Source organism: Physeter macrocephalus, chromosome 15 (assembly GCF_002837175.3).
Source record: "Physeter macrocephalus isolate SW-GA chromosome 15, ASM283717v5, whole genome shotgun sequence".
Classification (NCBI taxonomy): Eukaryota; Metazoa; Chordata; class Mammalia; order Artiodactyla; family Physeteridae; genus Physeter; species Physeter macrocephalus.
The window spans coordinates 45823936-45838108 of NC_041228.1; the positions used below are offsets into that span (position 1 = coordinate 45823936).

At 36.6% G+C, this 14173-nt stretch overlaps 1 protein-coding gene across 1 annotated transcript in view; it reads right to left on the reverse strand.

Moving 5' to 3' along the window:
- NECAB1 (N-terminal EF-hand calcium binding protein 1) overlaps positions 1-14173 on the reverse strand; it is a 289101-nt gene that overhangs the window by 103351 nt on the left and 171577 nt on the right. The window contains exon 5 of the mRNA XM_024115914.1: positions 7320-7417. Coding sequence (XP_023971682.1) covers positions 7320-7417 — 98 coding nt within the window. The remainder of the gene's footprint in view (positions 1-7319; positions 7418-14173) is intronic.

Genomic DNA, 14173 nt, shown 5'->3' on the forward strand with positions numbered 1-14173 from the left:
CTATAAGTACATGACACAAAATACAATAATTTCTCACCATATCTTTTTTTCTGATTTGGTGAAGGAAAGGGAGTAGAGTTGAAAGGATTGGTAGTATTGTCTAAAAATAAAAAATGATCATGAAAAAAAAGGGATTATTTATAAGGATCCCTATGGCGTTGGGTTACACCAGAGATTTACCTGGAGCCTCTACCTGTCACAGTTCTAGGAATTTGTTGAGTTGTTTTTTTCAAGTCCTCTCAACTCAAGATTATATGCAAGATCACTGCTTGCTGTTTACACACTCATTCAGGAAACAGTAAATAAGGTAAAATGTAACAAACTGCAGTCAACATAACCAGACCCTATCCACTGATAAACCATAGCCTCTTGTGGACATGAATGAAGGCCTTTGGCAGAACCAGGCTCCCAAACTGCCTACTTAAAAGGTCAAAGACATGCAGGCTCTTCTAGCTTCTTTCTCTATTAAAGTCCTGCCCATTCTCACATTCTTGCTTAAGTCTCACCTCCACCCACTGAAGTTTTTTCTGACTATTGTTTTTGAACATCAAGTTTATTCATAGCCTATATTAATGCATTAGCAGTTAATTAAATATGTTATTTGTTCACTGTTTTATTATTTGTTTTTCCTCTTCCAATAAAAATATAATGAATCTATTTATGTTTTCTACAAGTTTGTATTTGTAGTATTTTGTGAAACCATTTTAAAGCTTTATTTGATAATCTGGGAAATTATCTTGTTCCACTAAGATATAAGATTTTAAATGTAGAGTCACAACTTATTATGGCCTTGTGGCACTGAAGAAGATTTTGAAACTTTACATAATAACAATAGGCATAAAGTGAAGCTTTAAAGTTCAGATTAGAAAAATGGGATACAGTGAGCCAGAAAGCTCAAGACAATGTAGCAACTGGTTAGATTTCTCTGGAAGACAGATGAGATAGGTTGGTCCTTTCACTAAGTGGCAATGGATCTCAGTGTTCAAGCCTGTAATATCAGTTAAGGAAGATAAATAGACTGTCACAGATGGAGCAGCTACTCAAGATTGTAGCTAACCTAGTTAACAAATTTATATACAAAAAAATCAATCATTTTCCAATATACCACCAATATAAAGGTAGGAATATGGAGAGGCAGACCATTTATAAAAGCGACAAAAATATAGAATATCTATAAGTTGATTGAACAAGACATGTTTTGAAACTATATGAAGTATCAAAAAATTTAATGACACCTAAAAGGAAGCTTGGATAAATGAAGAAATATGTATGTACCTGCACAGGAAGGCATAAGATGGCAATCTCTCAAAATCACTTTACAAAAGGAATGCAAATCCAATAAAAATTCCCATGGAATTTTTCCTTAGAATTGGAAAAAACAATATAAAACTTAAATAATGGCAAAACAAACCAAAAAAAGACAATTCTTTGGTAAAGAAGAACAACCAGGGTAGACTTGCACTTTCACATTTTCTAATATACCCAAGTATTCAAGCAAGAATTTAATGTGTTAATAAAACTAGAATATACAGTTTTATCAGTAGAACAGGACATTTAGCTTGGACACAGACTCAAGTATAAATATGTATATAGCAAATGGTAAATGTGGTATTTTAAGTGAGTAGATAAAGAATGAAAAGCATTGAAATAGTTAGGTGGTTATTTGGAAAAAAATCAGTTGGACTTCTACTTGGATGCTATTGGATCCTTTATAAATCTACCCAGAGCTCAGAGGGCCACCAATATTTTTGCTTATTGGTCTCGGGTATATTAGCTTTTCTTTTGGATATATTTATTCTCCAAGTAAAAAGCTAAATATGGCATGTAACTTCCCTTGTTTTCTATTTCTCTGATGACATTAGACTATGTATTTTAAAATGTATGAACTTCCTTGTCTAGAATGTTGCATATGTACTTATTCATCTTTTGATTTTAGCATTTAATTATTTTAGCATTTAATTATCATCTACTTCTGACTATAATTTCTTACATACTTTCTTCATATATTACCCTAAGCTCTGGGCACCTATTTTTTCACTTTCAAAATTGAAAGTAACTATATCAGAGAAGCTGGAAGTCTCCAGCCTTTGCTGATCCACAACCAAATTCTGAAGAGTTTAATTGTTTCAAAGAGCAAATTTATCTAACAACAGAAATTTTTTGTGCCATGATACAACTTAGAATTATATGTTTGTAATACGTTCAATATGGAGCCACATAAACCTCAAAAACTTTCAAATGAAAATCACTTGGCTTAAATCTCACTAAAATTATGATATTAATAAATCAACTAAGCACTTTGGGACTCAGTTTCCACATTTTTGAAATAAGTATATTTTCATTTGCCTAACATTCCTCACTAGGATGTTACAAAAAATAAATGAAATAATGTGTATTAAAGGATGTTGAATACTCTAAGGCACTATATAAATGTTAGCTGGCACTTATTGTTAATTCTCATCCCCTTTTTGGTCAAAGCTACTCTAGCCTTAAACTAACAGGAAAGAAGACACATTGGGCTTTGGTAACTTGGCTCAGGGAAGTCAGTCAGCGGTCCGGTAATTTGGCAGGGCTGCGGCAATAGAAAAAACTAATGATATGGTTGCCAAGTGGGTGCCAATCCAAGTTCTGAGCCTGCTCAGACTTCAATGTGAGCTTCTGTCCCTTACCTTCCTAACTACCACCTTGTTGATGTTCTTTGCCTGAACTAATCACTCACCCCATGGTCTGTACCTTACCCGTAATCTCACCTTTAAATTACCCCAAAAGTCATACTGGGTCAGGTGATCTCAGTTCTGCCGCCTCCTTCCCCAGACAGAGATGGCAAGTTCCTCTGCCCCGGATTCTTACTCTATAAGTCAGCAAATACTTCAGACTCCTTCAGGAGACCTGGGTCTCCTAGAGGACTCTGTCCTCCATGACTTAATAAAGCAGGCTTTCCAATGACCCGGGATTCCCCTTTGCCAGGTTGGGCAAAAGTCTGGCCAAGTTTGAAAGAGATTCTAAGACTTAGGCCTGACAGAGGGCATCTCTGCTATAGAGCCAAATTTGCAACCTCAAGACATTTCTCTCCTATTTTCCATGCCCTGTGTCTCTATCTCCCATTCCCTAAACACATTACACTAAAGATCATTTTAAAGAGCAAATGGGATGTCAAATAAGCTTTTTGGAAAATGTTTTCCTATGGTTGCTCTGAAGTCTAAGGATATATTTTTCATTTTATTTTTAATGAATACTTAAAGGGATTGTAATGAAACTATAACGAACAATGAAAGTGCCTGCCTTCTATAAGCCTAAGAGGGTGTTTCTTCTACGAGCTTAAGAGGGTTTCACTATTCCATACATGGTAGTATTTCAGCTCCTATACTTTGCCTGAAATAAGGGAAATTTATAATGATAAATCCAATATAAAAATAGTAATTATGATGTTTTCCCCAGATAGGAGTTCTGAGACCTATTGCTTTTCTTCTTTTCTTTATAAGACTTCTCATAAATGAAATGATTATAATTTTTAACTAGTGAAAGAATTATGGGGCCCTGGGAGGCCAGATGCTAAATATAAGGAAATAGGGATAAAGGAGAGATAGAAAGGTTGAAATGAAGACATCTACAGATGCCAGGGAGACAAAGAACTTGGATCCCAAAGGCAGATGTAAGAAGCAAGGGAGAGACAGATGCTCAGCAATGCTAGGACTCAAGTCTATTTTTTCTTAAAATCATTGATGATGTATTGGAGGATGTGCTTATTTGAAAAATACCTTTTAGGAGAAAACTAAATAGTATATATATGCATTTTATATATAGATACAGCTTCACTCAGCAACATGACCATCAAACCCTAAATAATTATTTTAAGAAGACCATTTTTCATTTTAGCTTATGATAATCTCTTTTTAAGCCTTACTAATAAACCTTAAGGATATCCCATTTAAATTTTAGCTTAAGAATCAGAATTCTACATGTGCTTTGAGATTACAAGCACATCACATACTGATGGTATAAGTTATTTATCACCCCATTATAGAAAGAAGAAAAACAAATTGACAAATCCAATTTGCGTGTGTGTGTGTGTAAAATTCAAATTCAGCAAGTTCTGGTTTGCGCTACCATCAAGGCTTTCAAGACCAGTTGAAATTTGACCTGTGGTGCTTGTTCCAGAAAAATAAGCAAAGTAAAATAATCCAGGAAACTCTTTAAGGATCTATCAAAGGGCTGGGGTTAAAGGAGGAAGAGGAGGAAGGGAAAATAATGATAACAGATCATATCTGTCCTGAGTTACCTCCTGGAATTTAAGTTAAGCAGCTGGAACCCATTGTGTCCATTCTCTCACACAGCAGATAAATGTATTGCCAGTGAAGATAGACCACAAATGGCTTGCATTTCATTTTTCTTAAAAACCTAGAACAGTCAGCCCTTCCTACTGAGACAGGACTTTTCATCTGGGTAAAAATATATAAGGACTCTCAAAAGAGAAATACTGGATTTCTCAGTCAGAAGGGTTCTATGTGCTAGACAGTATGGAGAAAATGTCAGTTTAACAGTGGCTTGAAAAATGTCAAAACTCCTGTGTTTCACTCATTTTGAGATATCATGCAAGTAACCTTTCTAATTTTATTTTTGACTATTTCTGATTTTCTTTCTTTTTTAAAAAAAATCAAAGAGCATATCCTTGATTAAGTAGAAATTTGAAAGCTTCCTAAATGAATTTAGGAACAATTTTTCTTTTAGGAGTAAAATTATTTAGCCTTTGGAGCTGTATGAATATCTATTTCATCAATTATTTAGCCAATCAATAAATTTTTATTGAGTTCAATTAAATTGTCAGGTTCATTTCAATTGCTAGACTCTGGGTATTCAAAAAAGACACTGCCTTTCTCCCTCCTTATAGACAGCAAATAAACAAAAAAATATATAGTTACTCATGATGATAATTGCCAGCAAGGAACAAATGAGTTACTCTAAAAAGACAGCCTTTCTTAGATAAGATGGTCAGAGAAGACCTTTATGAGAACATTTTATTTAAGATAAGATCTAAACAAAGAGAAGCCAGCCATATCAAGCAGGGGTTTTAAAAATTACCATTTCTGGAGAGAAGGTCCCAAGGGATAAAATTTTATGCAGTTTCCAAATGTTCCTGAAGAGGTCAAGAGAAAATGTATTTAGATTTCATTTTCCTGTTTTCTTTTTCTGAAATTTGTTGTTTGGATATAGGACATCCTAGACTGATATTCCATTTTTTCATCTACTATTTTGCTTTACTTTTTGGCAGACTTTTTAAACTTTATTTTCCAAAATTCTGTTAAGTCTTTATTTCTGCTCTCTTGTTAAATTTCCAAAAGCACTTTCTTATTTTCTGGTTGCTCACTGTTTGCCATACTATTCTTGCTTCATGGATGCTATATCTTCTCTTATCTCTTGGAATAGGTTGAGGATATTACCTTGAAGTTGTCATATTCCTGCATAGAACACTGTCTTAGTCCCTCCCTCCCTCCTTCTTCTTTTTCAGTTTGTTTTGGTCTCTTTCTTTCCTGTAAGAAGTTTGATGGCACTTGGCTGACTGCATATTTAAGGATGGGGTACAAACAAGCTGATTACACAATGGGAGGAGAGATCAGGCCAAGCTCCATCACTGGAGGATTCGTAGGTCTTTTCTCTTGTATTGGTTAGACTTCTCAGAGACAACCTCTTCCTTTCTGCCGGGAGGATAAATGTCTGGTTGCCACACTCGGAGTTAAGTTACAGAAAGGAGCTGGATGTCTTTTCATGCAGTAAATAAACTTTTATTTAATCCCTCAGCTATGACTGATGCCACCTCAGGGCTCTCTTTTACCTTTTAAGAGAACGAGAGCATGTTTTCTACCTGGATTGATAGAGATGCAGTTGCTTAGCTGGGTAGAGAAGAACAGGGGATCTGGGGAATCTAACTGCTTCCTATTCAGATTTCTAATAGGTCACCTTGTTTTAGCCCTACTATTCCCCTTGTTTCCCAGTGGCAACTAGTGACACGGATTCCTGAGCCTCTCTACAAATCAAGCTGGTGGTTTTCTCCTTTTGCTCAGTCCAGGCCAAGCAGTCAAATATCTCAGGTCTTCTAACAACTATTGGTTGTCCATTTGCTTTTCAGTTTCCAAATTTTGCTGCTATAAATTTCACCATTAAAAAATCTAATTTCAGTCTTTTTCATGGAGCTTCAAGAGCAAGCTGAACTACTTGTATGTATTAATCTGTGGTGTCTTTATCCAGAAATTCTGTATATTCTTTAATTTTTTAAATTTCTTTTTATGCACTCTATATGCTAAAATGTCTTTTTTGACTTACTGATAGTGGAAAACTTAATTCTCATCTCTCTTGACCTCTTCACAGAAGTCAACATTATTCTCCACCTCCTACTTTATGAAACTCTCTTCTTCAACTCTGGACACTATACTCTCCTGTCTTTCCTCCTACCTCTCTTCCCATTCCGTCTCAGACACTCTTGCTAGCTCTTTCCCTTCTACTCATCATCAAAGCTGAAGTTCCTTAAAGCTCAGTGTTAGGTTCCCTCCTCTTTTTACTTTATAGTCTCTCTTCAGATGACATATCACTCAAGTTCTTTGCCTAATTACTAACAGTTCACATATTGTATACCTCCGGTCTAGACTTCATTTCTCAGGTCTAGATCTATGTATCCAATGGCTTATTTGACTTTCCTTAGATGTCTCAAATGTAGTTTAGATCCAATATGTCTAAAAAAATAACTTATGATCTTACCTCATTAAACTTGGTCCTCTTTTAGCATTCTCTGTCTAGATAGTGCCAATGTCCAGGAACACAAGCTGAAAACTAAGATTCATTCTTGAAAATTCCTTCTCTCCCAGTCCGCATATTCAATCCTTCTCCAAATTCTATTGACGGGATCTCAAATATATGTGCAATTCACTTATGTTTCTCCATTTGTTCTGCCAGTACTGCCAAACTACCAACATCTCTCATCAGGATTAGTGAACTAGCCTTCTATTCATCTTCTTAATTCTGTTCTTCCACATTCTCCACCCTAATCCCCAAGCTAATTCTTACACAGTCTTTTCAAAAGACTACATGAGTTTTCATACCTCTGCTTAAAATGGTTAATTTATTTGCATTTAGAATACAAGTCTAAATCTTTAGGTTTACCAGCAACATTGTGAAAGATGCAACCTCTCCCTACAACACCAGTTTTACCTCACACATTGCCACTCTTGGATTTTCTGTATTTTAGCCTTATTGGCCAACTTCAATTCCTAGAATGCCCTGTGTCCCTCTTTGAAGAGATTTTATAGACAATAATCAAATTTCCTTACTTTTTTTGTTTTTCCCATTGCCTTCAGGATGGAAAGATTTAAGTCTTCAAGTGCTGTTAGTACATTCTCATACTCGCCCAAATGCTGAGAAAAATATTCTGAAAAGTAAAAATATTGAAATAAATACATGTTTGCCTTTAGGTAATAATAAAACAAAATATCAACTGAAGATTTACACAATAAATGAGTAAAACAAATGGATGAAACTGACAAATTTTCAAATGAGACTAACTAAAGTGTCAATATACTTTCATTAAGGAAGAAAAAAACCTGGAGCGTTACCGTTATTCTTTTTATCTTACAAAAATAGGGGAAAAATGAAGCTGGATTTACATACACAACTGCTTCAATAAAAAGTTGTTCCTGAGAGACCTTCAAGATGGCAGGGGAGTAAGAGGTGGAGACCACCTTCCTCTGCACAAATACATCAAAAATACATCTACATGTGGAACAACTCCTACAGAACACCTACTGAACACTGGCAGAAACACTCCCAAAATGCAAGAAACTCCCCATGTACCTGGGTAGGGCAAAAGAAAAAAGAAAAAACAGAGACAAAAGAATAGGGATGGGACCTCTGGGAGGGAGCTTTGAAGGGGGAAAAGTTTCCACACACTAGGAAGCCCCTTCATGGGCAGAGTCAAGGGGTGGTGGGGGAGAAGCTTTGGAGCCACAGAGGAGAGCAGAGCAATAGGTGTGCAGAGGGCAAAACGGAGAGATTCCCACACAGAAGATCAGTGCTGAGCAGCACTCACCAGCCTGAGAGACTTGTCTGCTCACCCGCCGGGGTGGGTGGGGTCTGGGAGCTGAGGCTCCGGCTTCGGAGATCAGATCCCAGGGAGAGGACTGGGGTTGGCTGTGTGAACACAGCCTGAAGGGGCTAGTGCACCACAGCTAGCCAGGACGGATTCCGGGAAGAAGTCTGAAACTGCCTAAGAAGGAAGAGACCATTGCTTCAGGGTGCATGAGGAGAGGGGATTCAGAGCACTGCCTAAATGAGCTCCAGAGATGGGCGCAAGCCACAGCTATCAGTGCGGACCCCAGAGAAGGGTATGAAACGCTAAAGCTGCTGCTGCAGCCACCAGGAAGCCTGGGTGCAGGCACAGGTCACTATCCACACCTCCCCTCCCAGGAGCCTGTGCAGCCTGCCACTGCCAGGGTCCCATGATCCAGGGACAATTTCCCTGGGAGAATGCATGGCATGTCTCAGGCTGTTGCAACATCACCCAAGCCTCTGCCACTGCAGGTTCACCCCACAGTCCATACTCCTCCTCCCCCCCTCCAGGCCTGAGTGAGCCAGAGCCCCTTAATCAGCTGCTACTTTAACCCCATACTCTCTGAATGAAGAACAGATGCCCTCAGGCGACTCCACAAAGAGGCAGGGCCAAATCCAAAGCTGAACACCAGGAGCTGTGCAAACAAAGAAGAGAAAGGGAAATCTCTCCCAGCAGCCTCAGAAGCAGTGAATGAAATCTCCACAGTCAAGTTGATGTACCCTGCATCTCTGGAATACCTGAATAGACAACAAGTTATCCCAAAATTGAGGTAGTAGACATTGGGAACAACTGTAGACTTGGGGTTTCCTTTCTGTCTCTAAATTTTTTCTGGTTTTATGTTTATCTTAGTTTGGTATCGAGACTTTATTATCATTGGTAGATTGTTTGTTGATTAGGTTGCATTTTTCCTTTTTTTAAAGATATATATATATTTTTTCCTCTCTCTTTTTATGAGTGTGTATGTGTTTGCTTCTTTGTGTGATTTTGTCTGTATAACTTTGATTTTACCATTTGTCCTAGGGTTCTGTCTGTCCTTTTTTTTTTTTTTTTAGTATCGATTTTAGCACTTGTTATCATTGGTGAATTTGTTTTTTAGTTTGGTTTCTCTCTTCTTTCTTTGTTTCTTTCCTTTTTTTATTACTTCTTAATTTTTAAATTTTTAATATTTTTAAATTTTTAATCTTTCCTTCTTTCTTTCTTTCTTCTCTTTCTTTCTCTCTCTCTCTCTCTCTCTCTCTCTCTCTCTCTCTCTCTTCTTCTTCTTCTCTCTCTCTCTCTCTCTCTCTCTCTCTCTTCTTCTTCTTCTTAGCTGTGGGGCTGACAGGGTCTCGGTGCCCCACCAGGGTGTCAGGCCTGTGCCTCTGAGGTGGGAGAGCTAAGTTCAGGATATTGGTCCACCAGAGACCTCCTGGCTCCACATAATATCAGAAGGCAAAAGCTCTCCAAGATATCTCCATCTCAATGCTAAAACCCAGCTCCACCCAACAAGCAGCAAGCTACAGTGCTGGACATCCTATGCCATACAACTAGGAAGACAGGAACACAACCTCAGCCATTAACAGAGAGGCTGCCAAAAATTATAATAAGGTCACAGACGAACCAAAACACATCACCGGACGTGGTCTTGCCCACCAGAAAGACAAGATCCAGCCTCATCCTCCAGAACAAAGGCACCTGTCCCCTCCACCAGGAAGCCTAAAGAACACAATGAACTTAGAAACTGGGGGCAAACACCAAAACAACAGGAACTACGAACCTGCACCCTATGAAAAGGAGAACCCAAACATAGTAGGTTAAGCAAAATGAAAAGACAGAGAAACACAGAGCAGATGAGGAGCAAGGTAAAAAGCCACCACACCAAACAAATGAAGAGGAAATAGGCAGTTTACCTGAAAAAGAATTCACAGAAATGATAGTAAAGATGGTCCAAAATCTCGGAAGTAGAATGGAGAAAATATGAGAAACATTTAACGAGGACCTAGAAGAACTAAAGAGAAAATAAACAATGATGAAAAACACAATAAATGAAATTTAAAATTCTCTAAAATAAATCAATAGCTGAATAACTGAGGCAGAAGAACGTATAAGTGACCTGGAAGATAAAATAGTGGAAATAACTACCTCAGAGCAGAATAAAGAAAAAAGAAAAGATGTGAGGAGAGTCTCACAGAACTCTGGAACAATATTAAATGCAACAACATTCAAATTATAGGGCTCCGAGAAGAAGAGAGAAACTAAGGGACTGACAAGATATTTGAAGAGATTATAGTTGAAAACTTCCCTAATATGGGAAAGGAAATAGTCAATCAAGTCCAGTAAGTGCAGAGAGTCCCACACAGGATAAATCCAAGGAGAAACACACTAACACGTGTATTAATCAAACTAACAAAATTAAATACAAAGAAAAAATATTAAAACAGCAAGGGAAAAACAACAAATAGCACACAAGGGAATCCCCATAAGGTAAACAGTTGATCTTTCAGTAGAAATTCTACAAGCAAGAAGGGAGTGGCAGGACATATTTAAAGTGATGAAAGGGAAAAACCTACAACCAAGATCACTCTACCCAGCAAGGATCTCATTCAGATTTGACAGAGAAATTAAAACCTTACAGAAAAGCAAAAGCTAAGAGAATTCAGCATCACAAAACCAGCTTTACAACAAATGCTAAAAGAACTTCTCAAGGCAGGAAACACAAGAGAAGGAAAAGACCAACAATAACAAACCCAAAGTGATTAAGAAAATGATAATAGGAACATACATATTGATAACTACCTTAAAAGTAAATGGATTAAATGCTCAAACCAAAAGACATACACTGGTTGAATGGATACAAAACAACACCCGTATGTATGTTGTCTACAAGAGACACATTTCAGATCTAGGGACACATACAGACTGAAAGTGAGGGGATGGAAGAAGATATTCTATGAAAATGGAAATCAAAACAAAGCTGGAATAGCAATTCTCATATCAGTCAAAATAGACTTTAAAATAAAGACTATTACAAGACACAAAGAAGGACACTATGTAATGATCAAGGGATCAATCTAAGAAGAAGACATAACAATTGTAAATATTTATGCACCCAACATAGGAGTGCATTAATACAAAAAGCAAATGCTAACAGCCATTAAAGGGGAAATCGACAGTAACACAATCATATTAGGGGATTTTAACACCCCACTTTCACCAATGGACAGATCATCCAAACTGAAAATAAATAAAGACACACAAGCTTTAAATGACACATTAAACAAGATGGACTTAATGGATATTTATAGGACATTCCATCCAAAAACAACAGAATAAACTTTCTTCTCCAGTGCTCATGGAACATTCTCTAGGATAGATCATATCTTGGGTCACAAATCAAGCCTTGGTAAATTTAAGAAATATAAAATCATATCAAGTATCTTTTCCAACCACAACACTATAATACTAGATGTCAATTACAGAAAAAAACCTGTAAAAATACAAACACATGGAGGAAAAAATATACACTACTAAATAACCAAGAGATCACTGAAGAAATCAAAGAGGAAATCAAAAAACAACTTGAAACAAATGACAATGAAAACACGATGACCCAAAACCTATGGGATGCAGCAAAAGCAGTACTAAGAGGGAAGTTTATAGCTATACAATCCTACCACAAGAAATAAAAAACATAACCTTACACCTATAGCAATTAGAGAAAAAGAACAAAATTACCCTAAAGTTAGCAGAAGGAAAGAAATCATTATGATCCGATCAGAAATAAATGAAAAAGAAATGAAGGAAATGACAGCAAAGATCAATAAAACTAAACGCTGGTTCTTTGAGAAGATAAACAAAATTGATAAACCATTAGCCAGACTCATCAAGACAAAAAGGGAGAAGACTCAAATCAACAAAATTAGAAATGAAAAAGGAGAAGTAACAACTGACACTGCAGAAATACAAAGGATCATGAGAGATTACTACAGGCAAATATGTGGCAATAAAATGGACAACCTGGAAGAAAAAGACAAATTCTTAGAAAAGCACAACCTTCCAAAACTGTGCCTGGAAGAAATAGAAAATATTAACAGACAAATCACAAGCAGTGAAATTGAGACTGTGATTCAAAATCTTGCAAGAAACAAAAGCCCAGGACCAGATGGCTTCAGAGGCGAATTCTATTAAACATTTAGAGAAGAGGTAACACGTACCGTTCTCAAACTCTTCCTAAATATAGCAGAGGGAGGAACACTCACAAACTCATTCTACAAGGCCACCACCACTCTGATACCAAAGCCAGACAAATATGTCACAAAGAAAGAAAACTACGTGTCAATATCACTGATGAACATAGATACAAAAATCCTCAACAAAATACTAGCAAATAGAATCCAACAGCACATTAAAAGGATCATATACCATGATCAAGTGGGATTTATTCCAGGAATGCAAGGATTATTCAGTATACACTAATCAATGTGATACACCATATTAACAAAATGAAGTAGAAAAAGCATATGAGCATCTCAATAGATGCAGAGAAAGCTTTTGACAAAATTCAACACCCATTTATGATAAAAAAAAAAACCCTCCAGAAAGTATGCATAGAGGGAACTTATGGCAACATAATAAAGACCACATATGACAAACCTACTGCCAACATCGTTCTCAATGGTGATAAAATGAAACCATTTCCTCTAAGATCAGAAACAAAAAAGGTTGTCCATGACAATGAAAACACGATGACCCAAAACCTATGGGATGCAGCAAAAGCAGTACTAAGAGGGAAGTTTATAGCTATACAATCCTACCACAAGAAATAAAAAACATAACCTTACACCTATAGCAATTAGAGAAAAAGAACAAAATTACCCTAAAGTTAGCAGAAGGAAAGAAATCATTATGATCCGATCAGAAATAAATGAAAAAGAAATGAAGGAAATGACAGCAAAGATCAATAAAACTAAACGCTGGTTCTTTGAGAAGATAAACAAAATTGATAAACCATTAGCCAGACTCATCAAGACAAAAAGGGAGAAGACTCAAATCAACAAAATTAGAAATGAAAAAGGAGAAGTAACAACTGACACTGCAGAAATACAAAGGATCATGAGAGATTACTACAGGCAAATATGTGGCAATAAAATGGACAACCTGGAAGAAAAAGACAAATTCTTAGAAAAGCACAACCTTCCAAAACTGTGCCTGGAAGAAATAGAAAATATTAACAGACAAATCACAAGCAGTGAAATTGAGACTGTGATTCAAAATCTTGCAAGAAACAAAAGCCCAGGACCAGATGGCTTCAGAGGCGAATTCTATTAAACATTTAGAGAAGAGGTAACACGTACCGTTCTCAAACTCTTCCTAAATATAGCAGAGGGAGGAACACTCACAAACTCATTCTACAAGGCCACCACCACTCTGATACCAAAGCCAGACAAATATGTCACAAAGAAAGAAAACTACGTGTCAATATCACTGATGAACATAGATACAAAAATCCTCAACAAAATACTAGCAAATAGAATCCAACAGCACATTAAAAGGATCATATACCATGATCAAGTGGGATTTATTCCAGGAATGCAAGGATTATTCAGTATACACTAATCAATGTGATACACCATATTAACAAAATGAAGTAGAAAAAGCATATGAGCATCTCAATAGATGCAGAGAAAGCTTTTGACAAAATTCAACACCCATTTATGATAAAAAAAAAAACCCTCCAGAAAGTATGCATAGAGGGAACTTATGGCAACATAATAAAGACCACATATGACAAACCTACTGCCAACATCGTTCTCAATGGTGATAAAATGAAACCATTTCCTCTAAGATCAGAAACAAAAAAGGTTGTCCAGACTCACCGCTATTATTCAACATAGTTTTGGAAGTTTTAGCCACAGCAATCAGAGAAGAAAAAGAAATAAAAGGAATCCAAACTGGAAAAGAATAAGTAAAGGTGTCACTGTTTGCAGATGACATGATACGATACATAGAGAATTCTAAAGATGCTACCAGAAAACTACTAGAGCTAATCAATGAACTTAGTAAAGTAGGAGGATACAAAATTAATGCACAGAAATCTCT